The 18,078-nt window shown below is 38.2% G+C and overlaps 1 protein-coding gene across 1 annotated transcript in view; it reads right to left on the bottom strand.

The window, feature by feature from the left end:
• PCDH15 (protocadherin related 15) overlaps positions 1-18,078 on the bottom strand; it is a 546,308-nt gene that overhangs the window by 360,022 nt on the left and 168,208 nt on the right. The window contains exons 9-11 of the mRNA XM_044236821.1: positions 12,897-13,103; positions 3,773-3,907; positions 2,129-2,278 (exon numbers count right to left, since the gene is read on the bottom strand). Coding sequence (XP_044092756.1) covers positions 2,129-2,278; positions 3,773-3,907; positions 12,897-13,103 — 492 coding nt within the window. The remainder of the gene's footprint in view (positions 1-2,128; positions 2,279-3,772; positions 3,908-12,896; positions 13,104-18,078) is intronic.

Genomic DNA, 18,078 nt, shown 5'->3' on the forward strand with positions numbered 1-18,078 from the left:
AATAAGCTTTTGATCCCCCAAGGCAAACATTTTTTGAGCTGTTTCCACCACATAATTGCTATGATTTTCTTAGTTACACTTTCCAGTTCCCTGCTGGTTGGTTGTTTTATATATATGTATATACATACACACACACAGACACACACACATACTTACTTTTACTTTCAATTATGTTATTATAGAGATGAGAATCAGGTCTAATTAAATAAGAACATGACGACGATAGTCATTCCTTTATCTGTATAAACTGTAATTTTGCTGCTTTTGTACTAAGTGCCAAGGTAAAGATAAATGTAGCTCACTAGGTCCACAAGTTGACTAGAAATAAAAGCCAGAGCATTTTTACACCTTCTCGTTCATTCACACCACTTGCCTGCAAGTCTCCCTCTGTCACCCTTGGATAAACATTTATTGAGCATCTACTACACTGAGTATGTACTAGGTGCTAGGCATTGTGGGTACAGAGGTTATGGATGCAGAAATAATAACCTAAACAGAGTTCTACCCTTAAGGCAAATGGCTGAAAGGGTGGATTTCGTCAAAACGAGACAAGATAGGAATGGAATGTGCCATTGCTTTTCCCCCAATACCAGATGCAGTTGAAGGTATTCATACACACAAGCAGGTACAGGCCTTCCAGCCTTTCCCTAACCCTTTATACGACCCTAATAATATAATGTAATTGTTATGTAATATGTAATTTGTGTAATATATGTAATTGTTATGTAATATGTAATTTACTACCAATTTGGAGCTATGCAAATACTCTGAAAGTATATAGAATCATGGCCCTCCTGGCCTGAAAGTTACTTAGAATTATTGAGTCTGACTCTCAAATTTAGAGGATAATCCACATAAGTGATCTTTACATGGTTGAGCAACTGAAGCTCTCAGGGTTCGCTTTCTAATTATCAGTAATGTATGTATTGTTAGTAAAGCTTCAGATCCAGGAAAGTGGACGTGAAATCTTGGTTATCTGTGTTTCTAAACAGCTCCCTCATTAACTCGCAGCACAGTCAGTTTGGAAAGTGCTAGACTCCACTTTTTCTAAAAATCCTCAAGGAAGAATATTATGACTTCTAACTTATACTCAAAATACAAAAAAAAAAAAAAAAGGAAAAAAATCCACATATTTTAAGATAACTTGTAATTAATTTAAATGCAGTAAGTACACAGTTAATAATAGAAATAAGACAAATCAAGGAGAAAGATTTTGCCCAATTTCTGTGTTTTCAAAGATACCACTTACTACACAATTATAATTTTTCTCTGTTGCAATGATTCCATTTTATGTCTGGGTAACCCCTGTCCAACAGTATTATCCATTAATTTATTAAGGCAGTCTTCTGTCTTTATCACCAAGGGAAATTCAACCCATATTTGCAGAAGTTCAAAATAATTGGAAGTTTTCAACTGTATGTCTAATACTTGAAACTTCAGGGTGTTAAATACATTATTATATTAAGTAAATATATTTGGTACATTAAAATTTAAAAAATCAAGTATAAACTAGTCAAATAGCTATGTTTGCCTTTAGTAACTAATTAATTCCACTTTAAGTGGAAATGGAGTGCCTCACTGCCTCAGTCAGTTAAGCGTCTGCCTTCAACTCAGGTCATAATCTCAGGGTCCTGGGACTGAGTCCCACATTGGGCTCCCTGCTATGCGGAGACTGTGCTTTTCTCCCTCTCTGTGCTCTCCTCCCACCTCAATAAATAAAAGCTTAAAAAAATAAAGTGCATATAGTTGTACTTTTATTTGAAAAATAAACATAAATCTAAAGTTCTTTTTTTTTTAAAGATTTTATTTATTTATTTGACACAGAGAGAGAGAGATCACAAGTAGGCAGAGAGGCAGGCAGAAAGAAAGTGGGAAGCAGGCTCCCTGCTGAGCAGAAAGCCCGATATGGGGCTCGATCTCAGGACCCTGAGATCATGACCCGAGCCGAAGGCAGAGGCTTAACCCACTGAGCCACCCAGGTGCCCCAAATCTAAAGTTCTTAAACTCAATTATGCCATACCATGAGTCTGAGCTCACTTAAACTTCTTCAACAGTTTAACGTACACATTGCATAATGCCCATGGAATTAACGACTTCCTGTGAATCCGCACACCACACAGGCAGTTACCTGAATGACGCTGTCGCCGGGGCTCATGTCTGTATACACATAGACATCGTACGATATTTCAGGAAAGGTCGGAGTGTTATCGTTTGCATCCATCACCCAAATATTGACAGTAACTGGCTCGCTTTCTTGTACACCATCGAATGCCGTTATCTTCGGGGAGAGAAAAATACATGTAACAGAGAAGTCATGCGAACAGAAGCAGCACAGAATTCACTCTTACAATTTAAGACATTTCTTATATATAATTTCAGTTTTAAATGGGTGCCAAAATGTTCTGTGGATAAAAGGAAAAAGACCTACGACAGTACTTATAAGCAGAGGTGATTATAGAGGATTCTGTTTTATTTTTCATGTATCCAATTCCAAGCACATTTTAAAGAAGCAGATGTGCAGAATGTGTTAGAGCCCTGGGTGAGCCAGTAACATTGCTGATGTTAACTACTACTTAATTTTTTAAAATTAAAAAAAAAATAGGAAGTTATTCTTCACATTTCCATATTCTGCACACAATGCCATAGAAGTGTTTATAGTCAACATACTTATATCACACAAGAAAGTAGGTGCCCTAGAGATGTGATGTCTTTTTCTGGTAATTCACCAAGTGGCAATTTTTATAGGACTTAGTGCCATTAGTTAATAGTGATAATGTAATTACATCATTAACATTTTAGGAAAATCTGACAAACAAAATCAGCATTATAACACCACCATCTTTGTTCTGAATAACTCTTGAAATCCACTCTGTATCTAAGTTTTACCTGTCAGGTTTCTGGAAGCTCTGGCTCTCAGAAGGAAATCCTATGTAAGTCCCACAATCTCTACTTTTCTATCATCTCATTTTTCTCTTATATCTGAATAAAATTCATCTCAGAAAGTCAGATAATACAACTTTCCTTTCATCTGTATTCACTTCTCAACTGCGCTTTTCACAGAAACACAAAAATATTTCTATTTTTTGGTAACTATTTACAATTACAGCTTGATTAATCTCCCCTAACTTTTCTTTTCTCTTTTTTCTTGATTAACCTAAACTAGGATCTCTCCATCAGATACTTATTTGTTTTGGTGGAGGTGGCCCTGTCCTGTGTGTTATAAGGTGCTTACCAGAATCCTTAGTGTCTCCTTCCCTGATACGAAATGCACCTCTCACAGTAGTTGATGGCCAATGTGTCTGCAGACATTGCCAAATGTTTCCAGAGGAGGGGTAGGATGGGCTTGGGGGGCGCAGGGATCATTCTAGTGGCTTAACCCCATGACAAAATTTAAAATGTAATAACAACAAAAAAAGTTAAAATAAAACAAGTGTTAGGAAATAATTATTTGTGGATTCTAGATGATCCTATCTCAAATTTAAGTCAATTATGAGTGTATGGTGAAAAACGAGACTCCTATTTTCCGGTTTCCATCTTGAAAATTATTTTTCCTCTGTTGAAAAGAATGTTAACACTGTTGCACAAACTTATAAAACAAACAAAAAAAAATACATGTGAAGAATTTTATTATTGAGAATCTAAATTCTCAATTCCTTGAAAATACTGCATTTTCCTCCTAAATTATTGACTTCTTAAGTTTTAAACAAATATCTTTGTTTACACACACACACACACACACACACACCCACCCACCCATATGAAAGCCTTTTACCGAAAAAGTGTAAGTCTGCTGTTCTTCCCTGTCCACTGGCTGAAGTAAGGTGAGGTAGCGAGTGATGCCAGTTTGTGTAACGGTGAAGACTGAGGTGTAATCATTCAGGAAAAGGTGAAGCTCTGGGTCTTTCGTCTTTGAAAAAAAGAATGCCATTATTTAAAATGTTGAATACACAATGTAGCTATTAGCTCATTAATTGGAGATTAATTTTGCAAATCTATTACAAAACTATGCATGACTATAATAGTCCAAAGACAAGATAGGTTTCACTAGACATTCACTCATCACTGAGCTGAATTATGCAAAGACAATGACCACTTTTGTGGAAAACACCATAGCAAAGTGAGTACAAGTACACTTAATGTAAATAAAAGGAAAAGAATAGGTTAGGTAACAATCCAATTGAATATATTCTTTTTGGTTATTTAATATCAATATTCTCCAGAACTTCATCGGACTTGAGGAATAAGAAATAAATGCAAGAAAAGAAAACTGCAGCCCCAAATTTTAGCTGTAGGATTGTACAACTACTTCATTTGTAGTAATAAACTGCACATATGCCTATTACTCTTCTGTTTTCACATTTAATGTAAAATAAATAAAATTGGTTATGTATAATTCATTACCTATAAATATCATGCTTGCTTTTTCTTATTTTAATGCTGCAAAGACTCTCCAAAGGGAAACATAATGTTTATTTTAATTTAAAAATTTCAGATGATTAGATTGAAGATATATGAATTGGCTGCATTGTGTCCGATAAGAGTTCAGAAAAATGACATATACATAAAGAAGAAGGGGTTACAAGAGCTCAAAACAGAGATAATTAACTATGCACTGGAAACCCTTCACAGTCTTACAGCCGTCCTGAAAGATAAGGTATTAATCTCTGCCTATGAGAGAAAGAACACGGATGTAAGTGGGGAGACATGAACTGGTGTCTGGTGGTAGAGTAAGAAGGCAGGTGGGGAAGAGAAATGAACAGTGGGAAGCAGGACTATGGACAAAGCTTTATGAAAACAACATCAACACACTTGACACAGGGAGGTGAGGTGTTTCTATAGGTTTTGGCAACTATAAAAATATTGTGCATTAAGGGGAGCCTGTAATATATAACAGGCTTCCAGTTATGGGATGAGTAAGTCCTGGGATGAAAGGCACAGGACAGGGGATAGTCACTGGTCCTGTAAGACCACTGTGCAGTGACAGATGGGACCTACTCATGTGCTGAGCTCAGCATAACATACAGAGAAGTTTACCTGAAACTCATGTCATAGCACGTGTCAACTAGACTCAAATGTAAAAATACATATGATGCATAGCACAGTGTTAAATATAATCTAATATCATAGAGTACTTTTCCAAATCTGAAATCTGGGGCTGAGGGCAGACTGTAGACTTTGGAATTGTTAAAGGCATGTTCATTTGATTAAAAAATTAGAACTGACCTTTTAAAAATTTCTATGTGTAAGTGAGAAAGTTGAAATGTGTCCTACTATATTAAACGGTAGGCATGGCTTGCTCCACAGATACTGTAACCTACATACCTTTTTAAAAATGCAATAGGTATGTTTCAAACAACTTTGAAATGAATGGTTTCATTTAAACTAAACACAAGTTCTATATTTGTAATATCTCATTAGGAGATAGCATTTAAATGGTATACTATTGTAGCTTCTATGTCTGTGATTGCGATGTCAGTTTAGTATGTTACATTTATTGATCCTGGAAAAAGAAAAAATAATGCTATATATAATAATTTCCACTGGTTTCTTGACTATAAAATAATCAAGGTTGTTAAGAGTTGTGAAAAGTCAGAGGCTTTTCTTGGATACTTTCAAGCAGGCTCCATGTCAGGGTCATTACCCCCATTGGTCAGCACGGCTAGCAGGTGGGGTGTTTGGATAATCAAGCATGTTAGTTAATAAGTTAAAATATTTGTTTTAAAAATAGATTATACAATGCATATAAACTCAATGTATCTTGAACCACATTTTGAGGTTGCTTCTTACTGTGTACTTTAAAGTCAATTGTGATAAAATCCGATGATTATTTTTAAATGAGCAGAAAAGTTAGAATGCAGTTTCAATGAACAACAACCACAAAAAAACCTAAATAAGTAAGAGTGTCTGTCATTTTTTTAATGTTTGTCCTTGATTTTACCAATCAAGGTAAAATCACTAGCCTGTTAAATTCATGTATTTTTTTGTGTTCTCTGACTTTACTCATAATGGTGCTGAAGAATAGCTTCCTTTGCCCAGACTTGAAACACCCAGTAATTCAAAGTGAGTAAGCTCTGCTATGGGACCTGATAAAGCAAATATTTACGTCTTTCCCTTTATTCAAGTACTTCGGTCATTCTTTACTTGCATAGAATGAACATTTTCCCAATTTCTTTTCTTCCGTTCAACTGGAGCCTCTGTTATCAGAATTGTTAGATATATTCATGCATATCCTCAACACATATTGTAGGCACTTTTTTTTTAATGCTAGGTATTGTGAGGGTGCAAAACTGCAGTGAATGTTGGCTTGTGAACCAGCATGTGCATATGTAAAACTGCATAATATGCTTGTGTCCCAAACAATATAGACCCTTTCCCAGTTGACGGAAGAAGCAAGTTTTTCACTGTCAAAGGCTTTGCATTTGAAGACAATATACACACCAGGACCTCATAAACAGACACTTGTATTTGATAACTAGAAACATTAAAGACCTTTGGATAATTTTTCTTCACTTCAAGTCCTGTTGTAATTACTGGGGAGTAAAGTAACACTTCCCAGACATGCAGATTTTTTTTTTTAAGAGATAACACGGAAAGCTACAATTGTCCACGACATCTCTTAGCTCATTTTAATCTGTCCTGCTCAGTTAACCTTTGATTAAATTTTAACTTGCAAATTTTATAAACAGGTCATGTACCAACTTTGTAAAATCTATATATTGGATCTGTAGATCCCATTGGTGAATATCTGGATGTTTCTTGAGGACAAGAATTTAAGAATACATATTTGGAAATATCTAGCTGGTTGTTACTCAAAGCTTAACACTTGGATTTATTTCTAACACTAGTTTCAGGTATGGTATATTATGAGTGTAAATCGATAAAGTTCTGGCTTACTATTCTGATAGGGACAATGGATTTTATGTAGTCCTTGTGTCTATAAATTTGTTTAAAATACATATTAGTTTTTTAACTAATTAATATGTACAAAGAAGGCTGATTAATAAATGTTCTTTTTTCCTTCAGACAAATGGTAGATTATTTTGTCTAAAGTATATATTCGGTATATATCATAAGTATATCATGTCACTGATTTGTGTATTATTTTCTGGGAGGGTAAAATAAACTCTGTTGTTCACTTACAGCACAAAATTAAAAAAAGGAAGGTGAAGGTAAGCACATATGCAAATGTAAACAAACAGGTGAATGTAGAATTAGAAATCCCATCATATAGAAGAAAGACATTCAAAATAATAAGTAATTGGATTTAAAGCCAACTTTGGGTTTCCAACAAGAATTAAAATATCATATCACACACACACACACAAGTTTATATGCATTCTCATATATATATACACATATATAACACAGAAATGTGAGTATATGTGCATATACATACATATGCATACTTATGGGCATACATAAATTATAAAGTATAATAAGAAATGACAAAAAAATTAATCTCATCTATCAATTTGAATTGGTCAGCAGTGGTTGTCTTCAGAGAAACTTGTTCAAAAAGGTTCAGCTCCACACTTAGAATCTTTTAGAAAGAATACTGTGGTGAATTATGCATGGTTGTCATGGACTGCAAAAACATTTAACAACTGAATAATCTTTGCTAAAGTTCAGCTGCACTTTGGGTTCCACACAATTCATTCTACTCTAACCAATAACATGAGGAACATACATTTCAATTACATCTACAAGCATATACATATTTATGGTACTTGTAGGTTTCTGTATAAGTGATCATGAATTAACAGTCTACTTTTTATAGTAGAAAATCAAAAAAGAGCTAAGAAATAACCACAGCAATTCACAACAAACTCAAAATAAACACCCAGTACCTACAGGAACTCCACCAGGTGGGACCTATTTGCAAATTTAACATCAAGAAAAAACAATGTAAGCATATATGACCACAAACACACATATGGCATCCAAGTATACACTAGTGAGAAACAGACAACAATGACATTTTCTAGTACATTTAAACTAATAGCTTTTTTCAACTTTTGTCTTCATACTCTGACATAACTTACATACAATGGCATATCAATATGTATAAAGCATATAAACACATATCAGCACCTTGAAGTGTTTTGTATTAGAGTCAAGGATGTCTTTATCTCGAAACAGTAACACTCGATGCAGGAACATGAACCCAGCTGGAATTGTTAAGTGACTCACTGCCTTTCTAAAAGCCGAGGGAGTAACCTCTCTTGATTCCTGTTCCTTGTTACTTACTTATTTTTTGTAACCAGAATTCAAAAACCAACTTCTGGTAGTTCTGCTTTTGAAAACCCAGTGGTTTCTGACATCCTCCTGAAAACCTTGGCCATGTCTTGTTTACCTATCTTCTGAGCTATTTTGAAAGTATAAGCTAAGAGTACTTGAAAAAAACCACATAAAGGTGATTCATATCTCTCTCTGTATATAATATATGTATCTAGATGTCGCTATTTATAAAACTATAGAAAAGAAACACTAACACAATTTTTGTACTCTTTTTTTCAGGTTCATTGTGACTCAAGATTCTCTCTGACTCAGAACGTACACCATTAATAACACCACAACTCACCAATCCTTGCTACTGTGTTTTAAAACTTTGTCTTATTTTCCCCTGAGTTGAAGGAAAGAAACAGAGCTTCATTTTTAGACAAATAATCCAAGTCCGTTCTCCTCTTGGCATATGCCCTGTGGCACAGCTATTCTTGAAACAACTCAGGAAACTGACTACTACCGTGAGGACTTCTTTTCATGACTGATACAGAACCTCCATTTCTGTTAATAACGTCTGCATGTGGTGACATGTCTCTGTCTTTATTCTTAAATCCTATTATCCCTGTGCTGATTGATTTCACTAATTCTGACATTCAGAAACAGCAAGAATTTACCATGTAGTAAAATTCTTGCCTGTGAACTACCCGGGCCTTAAAGTTTCTTTTGTTAACACAGACCTTAAAGTAACCTAGCAATGAACATATTTTACTTTTTAAAAACAAAAAGTTGTTGGCCTGAAAAAGAGATGATTCAGAAGGACATCAATGTATCTTGAAACATATTAGTGACTATTCTACAAATATATTCTGTGTGCTGCAAAGGAAAGCTATAAGGAATACTGGATGAATTGCAAGAAGGTTAGTTCCAATTCAATATGACAAAGAGCTTTCTAGGAATTAGTCATCCAACCATGGAATGGGGCCATGTTATAACACAGTTAAATCAATATCACTAGACTTTTTGAAACATATATTAGATGTCCTCATCCCTTTACTCATGCTCGAATGCATGAGCTCATTAAACAATCACTAGAACCTATTAAGTTCTGGGAACTGCATTAGATCTTCAAGATACAGAAGTGACTGAGATGTAGGCTCTATCCTCCATTTACATTCAGAGGGAGCAAGGCATCTACAATGATGTGAGTAGAGCACTAGAGAAATGCACAGAGGTGAGAAAGGCAGCTTATCTGGGAGGAAGCAGAGTCTGGGCAAGATGCTTGGATGAGGGAAAGTCTGAGTGAAATTCTAAACACTGAACATAAGTTGTCCAAGTCAGCTTGGGAAATGAAGGATTAAACATTTCAAACACATGAAAATGTCATAAACAATGGAAATGAGATGAGAAGCAGGTTGGCATGTGGAGGAGACTACAAGTAATTGTTAAAGGTAACAGGTGAGCCAGGGAGTTTGAGCATATGATGGGGTAGGAATGCTCAGGCATTGAGCAACACTGTCCATTCTCTTGTATGGGGTACGCGATGTCCCACCAGCATGCGAGGCAGACAGATGGCACAGTCCCACGTGAGCTCTCGAAGAGATCACCATTAGTGGCCAGGTGAGAGAGAGGCCTGAGTCAGAAAAAGATACAATGCCAAGCACATCAGGAGGCAATTCTAATGAGAGGCGAGTAGGGTGATGGTTGTAAAGATGGGAAAAGAAAAGAGAGTCGTGAAACATTCAGAGGACAAAATAGGAAGGATGTTCTGGAAACATTTATGACTAGATTAGAGATACTGGTTCCCTTTCAAGGCACCTCATGGCACTCATTGTTGTTAATTTCAGAAAGAGGATGGGCCTAAATAAGAAATGAGTGGCCAGATACACAGTGTTCAAGTATGTGATATTTTAATGAGATGTGGTAATGGCGCCACTCTCCATCTGTATGGCCTCATCTATGGGAATGGTGCTCTCCCCACCCATCCACGCCAGCCCCGAGTAAAGGAGCAGGCCAAGGCAGCGATCATTGACCTTTTGGATCACAGGTGATTAAGCAAATGGAGCAACTGGTGAAGCAACTGGTGAATGAGAGCCCCTCCATATGCTACAACCATTACACAGTAGGACCAAGAGTCAAACAGGGCTGTTTAACACCAAAGCACAAACTCCCCAGAACCACAGCCCGCTGCCCCACCCCTGGAAACACTCAGAGCATTTAATAGGCTCACTGGATTTGTCGGTGCTCAGAGCACAATGCTATTCATGTTTCCCAGGTGTTCTAGACCCAGGAGCTCTTCCACATGCCTCAGTGACACCCTGTAAGTCCCACCATTCTTGATAGGTTCTTAGAAGCAATCTGAAAATCTTTAAAGGGAATGACAATCCGGAAAAGTCGGCATGTACACAAGCTAGTGTAGGGCTTAGTGTGCAACCATTCAGAAAGATAAATACATCAAGCAAAATAATAATAAATAATAATAATAGTAAATACATCAATGAGTACAGACATGTACATTCTGCAATTATGGAGAAACTAAAACTTCTTCAGGATTTAGCCTTTTTTGTTTCTTTTTCTTCAGGATTTAGTTGCTTTTTATTTTTCTTCTTCAGGATTTAGCTTTTGCTTACCACTGTGTTCATGAAGGTGTGACATAAACCATGATAATCTCACAAATTAGCTAGTCACTGCTCAAAGTATGATTCCAATTTAAAAATGAAATAGGGGGCGCCTGGGTGGCTCAGAGGGTTAAATCCTCTGCCTTCGGCTCGGGTCATGATCCCAGGGTCCTGGGATCGAGTCCCGCATCGGGCTCTCTGCTTGGCAGGGAGCCTGCTTCCTCCTCTCTCTCTGCCTGCCTCTCTGCCTACTTGTGATCTCTGTCTGTCAAATAAATAAATAAATAATCCTTTAAAAAAATAAAAAAAAATAAAAATGAAATAGGAGCCATACCAAAATTTATGGGACAGCACTCGTTCTACCAGTAATTTAGCCTATATAAAACGTATTAGGGTGACTCTGAGTTTTCTAGCAAGCATTCACTAAATGAAGACATTCAGGCGATCCCTAACCCCTTAAAGCTAGGATGGGAAGTTGTGCATGGATATGCACTTTTCTGGAAGAAAGTCTGTAGCTTTCATCAGCCATTATCATAGTCAGATTAGAGCCAGACCATAGCAAAGAGATAGGGGCTTTAGTTTGGTGCTTAAAATCAAGGACTTCACTTCCCATAGACCTTGGCTCAAGGACCAGCTCCACCATTTATGAACCCTGTGATCACTGTTAGGCATTTAAAATAGCTTCCAGCTCCCCTTTTGCTATATGGGAAATTGCATCTATTATGTTTGCCATGAGATTTAAGAGAATTAATACAAGATAAAGCAATTACTATACTATCTGGCAGGTACTTAGAACTCAGTGACAGCTACTGCTGTGATATTTGTGACATGTGATAACATGATGAGATGGAAGAGGAGAAATAAGAAAGACAAGAACGGTGGATGAGAGAAGAGAAAGGACTGGGAGGCAGAAAGGGACCTGGGAAGAGGAGTGTGCACATGGAGTTGTCAAAGCCTTGGTGAAGTGTTACACACTTTTTCCAGAAAGAGGAAAAAAAAAAAGTCTGGAAGTTCATTTACCAGACAGATGACAAAACCCATGGAATGAGATCTGGGGGACACTCCACAGCTGCGCTGTCCAATTAGTGACAGGGGATGATTTACACTTAAGTCAATTAAAAAACAACAACAACAACATTAAATGGGGTTCCTAGTCCAGTTCACGCTGAGTACTGCACAACCACACGGGGCTTGCGGCTCCTGGGGTGAACAGCACGGCTGCAGAACACCTCCATCCTCAGGGAAAGTCTTACCCGACAGCCCCAACAGGACTCTTTTCTGCCCCTTCTCCCCTGCTGGTGACAAACTGCTGCCATGAGGCCAGCACATTTGGCTCCAGTGGCTCAAGAGTCCTTTCCACTTCTTTAATACATCATGCCAAAACCTTCCAGCTCCAGTCCCTTGTTTTTCCTTTCCTGGAAGTGCTCTGACTGGCCTGGTATAGATTTTCTGTCTGTTCTTTACAACCAGAGAGGGACTGAAGGGGAAAACTAGGTGATCCACCCAGCCTGGAACATTTCCCAATGTGTAAACTAGTGTCACCACCACGGACTACTATGTGTAGAGCAGACCATCTAAGCTTCAGCACAGCCACCAGCAGAAGCAGGAGCAAATCAGCTGCCCCCAAATAACATAGTGTCAGCAAAGTCCCCCAAATCACACTCCAGCACTGCCTTTGTGTTTTTGTAGACTCATTGTCTAATGCCATGACTGTTCCCTATCAGCAACTGTATACACAGTTTTTAACCCATATTAATTAAAAAGATTCCTGGGGGTTTAGCAAATATAAATGAAACATTTGTTTTCTTCCCTATATGCAGTATCTATAAAACTGAAAAAAAAAAAAGGTCGCTAAATTCAAATATGCTCTTTTCTTATAGTATTCTTGACATGAAATGAAATTATAACACTAAGATTGTCATTTATGAGACTCTTATTCACAAGGACTCTGTTCTCTATTCCATAGCTCCCATCGCGACGTCTTTGTCAAAGTTCCTGTTGACATAAATATAATAAGTTGCGTCAAGGAAACAAGAGCAACATTTATACTGAGCTTACATCTTCTATATCTTTGTCCAGAACCACGATTCTCAGAGGGGAGGTCAAGTTTAGACTGTCAGAGATGGTTGCTCCCACAGGGGCGGATTCCAGGATATAGCCTTGGTAACTGGGCATTGTGAAATACGGACTCTGATTATTTTCATCCAGGATTTCAATATGGAGACTGGCGAAGGCAGGCAGAGGATGGCCATTGTCCTGTTCAGCCTAGAAAATAATTTTTAAAAAGGTTAAAATGTTGTATGTTCTTGGATCATCTTAGAGGGTCACTTTTCATGCTAATTTTGAGGATTCTTTTTCAAATGGGTGTCAGTACAGAAAGAAGAAATGCTTTAGAGTTGAGGGGCCCTTAGAAAGCATAAATAAGGAAGAGAAAGTCCACAGAGGCTTCATCAATTTTTGGTCTCCTGTCCTAAAATTCAGCATATATTTAAAAAATATATATTAATAATCATTGCTGTGAGTTATTGTATCTGCTGCTGAATGTTGTTAGAAGAGATAACTGTGGGCTCCTGGGTGGATCAGTGGGTTAAAGCCTCTGCCTTCAGCTCAGGTCTTGACCCCAGGGTCCTGGGATCGAGCCCCGCATTGGGCTCCCTGCTCAGTGGGGAGCCTGCTTCTCCCTCTACTTGTGCTCTCTGTCTGTCAAATAAATAAATAAAAATCTTTAAAAGAAAAAAAAAAGAGAAGAGATAGCTATGCTTTCACATAAGTAGACAGAAAACCAAGAAATAAGACACGTGGTAAATTGCTGATAAAATGTGTAAGTCTGGGCGCCTGGGTGGCTCAGTGGGTTAAAGCCTCTGCCTTCGGCTCAGGTCATGATCCCAGGGTCCTGGGATCAAGGCCTGCATTGGGCTCTTTGCTCAGCTGGGAGCCTGCTTCCTCCTCTCTCTCTGCCTGCTTCTCTGCCTACTTGTGATCTCCATCTATCAAATAAATAAATAAAATCTTTAAAAAAATATGCAAGTCCAAGGAAAAAAGATTCATACTTTATTCTCCTCTGTGTCTTCTAACTCCACATGAATGATCTGATCCCCAAATAATTCATATTTCCATATAAAATTAATAGATTAAGACTACATTTCTGCCCATGGAAAGTCCTCAAAAGCTTCATATATGGGACAGAGATGACTTCAATGAAATACTTTTAGTAGTTGTAGAATTTCAAATATTATTTAATTGCATACATTATTCAAGTAAAATTGATATTCATGTCCTAGAAATATATTTGTTTTCCTGTTTTTTCTCCTCTTTAGTATAAAAAATTGATGACAATTGATATTTCTAATATATTTTCTTTCCATGGCCATGTAGTCATGTTGGGAATTGGGGAAACACCAACCCCTGACTTTTTGTTTTATTAAGAAAATTTGTCTTATTCTATACGAATCCAAAAGTTTTATTTGAGAGAAGATTTCATCACATCTGAGTTCTGGAAACCTTCCTCCACCTGTTAGGGGAAACCTTGATACAACCCAATATAATGTAAATTTATTAAAATAAATTCAAAGTCCCCACTGTCAATTTTTATTAATGTTTTCCCTATAACCACAATAGTTGTATTTTGAAATCAATTCCAGGTGAAAGTTAAATACTTTACATTAAATAGTGGAGTGCTTTCCTGGAAGAAATAATAACATTTTGGTCATGAAAATTTATAAATAGCTCAGATAGATATCTCTGATTTTTCAACCCAGAGGCAAGAACCTAGGCCTTCTAGAAGACAGTTGTGCACTTTCCTCCAATTGTAATTTAGCATTTTTGTCAACTAATAGGATAAGTAACAAATCACAGTGATGTTTAGCAAGGCTGGTAATTCTGAACCAAGAAAAATCACAATACTTTCTTTCCTTCACATTAGTATTAATATTGAAGATATTCAGAAATATCATTTATGCTAATTACTAATTTGAATTTATGGTAATGAATAAAGTCACTGTAGCATTATGTTATTTAAAGCATGGATAAAAACTTTTTAAAAAATATTTTGGTAACTCCATCTCAATGAATTAGATTCCCTCTATAACATTATGCCATTCATTTTGTGCATTTGAATTTTCTTTGGGAACAGACTGCCAAGAGGGGTCCACAGTGTAAAATGTTCATGAGCTCTGCTCTGCACTGAGGACAATAATCCTGAAATAATGTGTAGCTTTTTCTAGAATTATATATTCCTCTCACACATAGCCCATATGTGCTGTTGACACCATGGGCAGCTCCTTCTGCATCCAGAGGTTATGATTAATTTGTGCTGAGCCATGGACACTCTTCTAGGCTTCCCCTCTGCGACACACAGCAGGCTCCTTGAGCACAGCTGATCGGGGTGAGAGGTACAGTCAAAGACCAGAAAACATCGCTTTTATACTGGATGAAACTAATTGGTCCGTATGGGGTTCCGACCCAGCAACTGTGATCTGATTAAAGCAGGAGCAATTCGTACATGCAAGTCATTCTGAACAGGACCTTTTCTCTCTCGCCTTTATTTTGTAGCTAATTATTCCAAAAGCCATTATGTCCTATCCATATGGACATACTAGTGATGTCATGAAAAAGTCACAAAATCTATCATTTTCCCCACCCCCCCTCGCCCAGTAAACACACAGGAAAACAATTTATGGACGGTGACAAGAAAACAAAAATCCCAATTTTATTCCGGTGAAAGAAGTTTATGTTTTACATTCAGCTTGTAGGTTGTTAATTTTTACTGCCTGTTGTGAAGCCAGGAAAACATGTTATTATCTGCACGATGAAAACAAAGTAATCCAATGAAAAGGAAATAAATCTCAAATCAGATCTATGAGAAGAATCTAATTCTGCACATCTTTAAACATAACATGTGAAACTCTTTTAACTCTCACATTAGTTTGTCATTAGTATGGTCGGTATGTTTGGATTGCTATCACATACTTTGTCTGATTTCAATGTTTCAGGGGAGCTAACCAGGTATCTGTCTCCAAGGTCCACATTCTTAACCCCTACTCTCTTTTGTATACCCCTCTCTAAACACAAAAACATATTCCTTTGTGTTCATGGAGAAGGAGAAGGATGAGTTTTAAGTTCAAGGCCACATCACATGTAAGAAACAGACAGGAAAGCACCCAAATTCAGGTGTCTTGATTTACGAGAGGCTACGGAGGGAAATTCACAACATGTTTGTCTAATTCAGAGAATGCAAATGAATATACAAATGTAAGACGGATGGAAGAGATTAGTGGCAGGAAAGAATATTAATAACGTGGATACTCCAGATTAATTAGAGGTAAAATATGGCACTTAACACAAATTAATACTATTACACTTTGCTCTGCTGCAAGACCATGCATCAGACCTGTCATCCTACCCTCTCTGCTTCTAAACAACATAAGTAGAAATTCTCAAAAATCTGACTTATTTGGTTCCCCTGTAATCACTGGTGAATGAGATGAGAAGCACAAAAAGCAGGTCAAGTGAAATGAGCCGGCGTTTTTAAGAAATCACTTCATCCCATAAAGGTAACTTTATTTATATCTACCGCATCTGTAGTTACAAGTTAAGCATTATATTTAAAAGCCAGATTTTGTTTGGACTATTTCTGGGCTTGAGTCCCATTTTCAGTAATGAAACTAAAAGCCAAGAAAGCAAAAGTAGAAGAAAAATACACTATTTACTTACTTTGGAGAGCAAAACACTGAAAGAGACAAACTACTCCTTTTTCAATATTAAAACGAGCAAGTGTGGATAATCCCTTCCCTCCCTGCACCTGAGGACTGGTGGCAAGCAGTCCCAACATCTCTAACATGAACCCTTTCAAGTAGAGAGTAGGATTTAGGGGAAAAAGGGAAAATGGGGGCAATGATCAAGACATGGAAATAAATTCTAAGAAAGTAAGAGGAGATCATTTTCTCCTCGGCAGTCAGGAGATCTTTGTGGTGAACCTGTAAGACGCACTCGTCACACCCATGTGTTCACCACTGGTGGGGGGTCCCTCCTCACAGGTGTTCCCGAGGCCCCCACTCCACCCCACCCCCTCGCCTAGTCAGGATCGGCCCTGGCCTCACACACCTGTTCTTGGAAAACCATCAGGACGCTGACCTGGATGCAAGCAGGCGTTGTTCTCAGGCCTTATCCCTGAGACCTATCTTCAGCATTTCAAGCACTGTTCAGCAGCCTTTCCAGACAGCCCTTTCTCCTGGTATCCTCCTGGCTTTGCTCCCCGAGTCTCCTCATTCTCCTTGCTGATCTGTCCCTTTCTCCACCGCTCCTGACAGCTAGAGAGGCCCAGGAGGGAGGGCTGGACTGTGTCCTCCTCCTCCCACTCACGTCCTGGTGGACCCTGGCCACATGTCATTGTCTGAGAAGTGTCCGTAACCTCATGACTCCCAGCTGACCTCTCCTGTCTATCTCAGCATGTTAGTCCACCTCGCACCTCTGTGTGGGGATCGGCAAACATTTCTAAAGGGAGTTCTCACCTCATAAACCCGCTCCATGGCTGTTTACGAGTCACGGCGGCCAAGTCTTCAGGCTCCTGCTCCTGCCTCCACTCCTGCTTCTGTGCACATGTCACGGGTAATCCGAGAGAATACTTTATTGACTATAAACTAAAATACGGGGCACCTGGGTGGCTCAGTCAGTGAAGCATCTGGCTTTGGCTCAGATCATGATCCCAGAGTCCTACATTGGGTGGGGTGGGGTGGTCCATGCTCAGCAGGGAGTCGGCATCTCCTTCACCTCTGCTTGCTGCTCCCCCTGCTTGTGCTCTCTCACTCTCTCTCAGTGTGTCAAATAGGGGCGCCTGGGTGGCTCAGTGGGTTAAGCCTCTGCCTTTGGCTGAGGTCATTATCTCAGGGTCCTGGAATCGAACCCCGCATTGGGCTCTCCACTCAGCGGGGAGCCTGCTTTCTCCTCTCTTTCTGCCTGCCTCTCTGCCTACTTATGATCTCTGTCAAATAAATAAATAAAATCTTTTAAAAAACAGTGTCAAATAAATCAATAAAGGCTTTAAAAAATCATTTGTGGAAAAAGAATAGGAGCAATACCACACTTTAAAATAAAATATAAAATACAAGCTGGTCTGCCCCTGATCACATTAACTTCTCTGTCTGCGTCCACCCTGGTCAACGCCCTAGGCCCATAAGGGGAGCCTGTGCTTTTGTGAAAGACCAGCCAGACTGGGTCACTTCTCTCACCAAAGCTTTCAGGG

Source organism: Neovison vison, chromosome 2 (genome assembly GCF_020171115.1).
Source record: "Neovison vison isolate M4711 chromosome 2, ASM_NN_V1, whole genome shotgun sequence".
NCBI lineage: Eukaryota > Metazoa > Chordata > Mammalia > Carnivora > Mustelidae > Neogale > Neogale vison.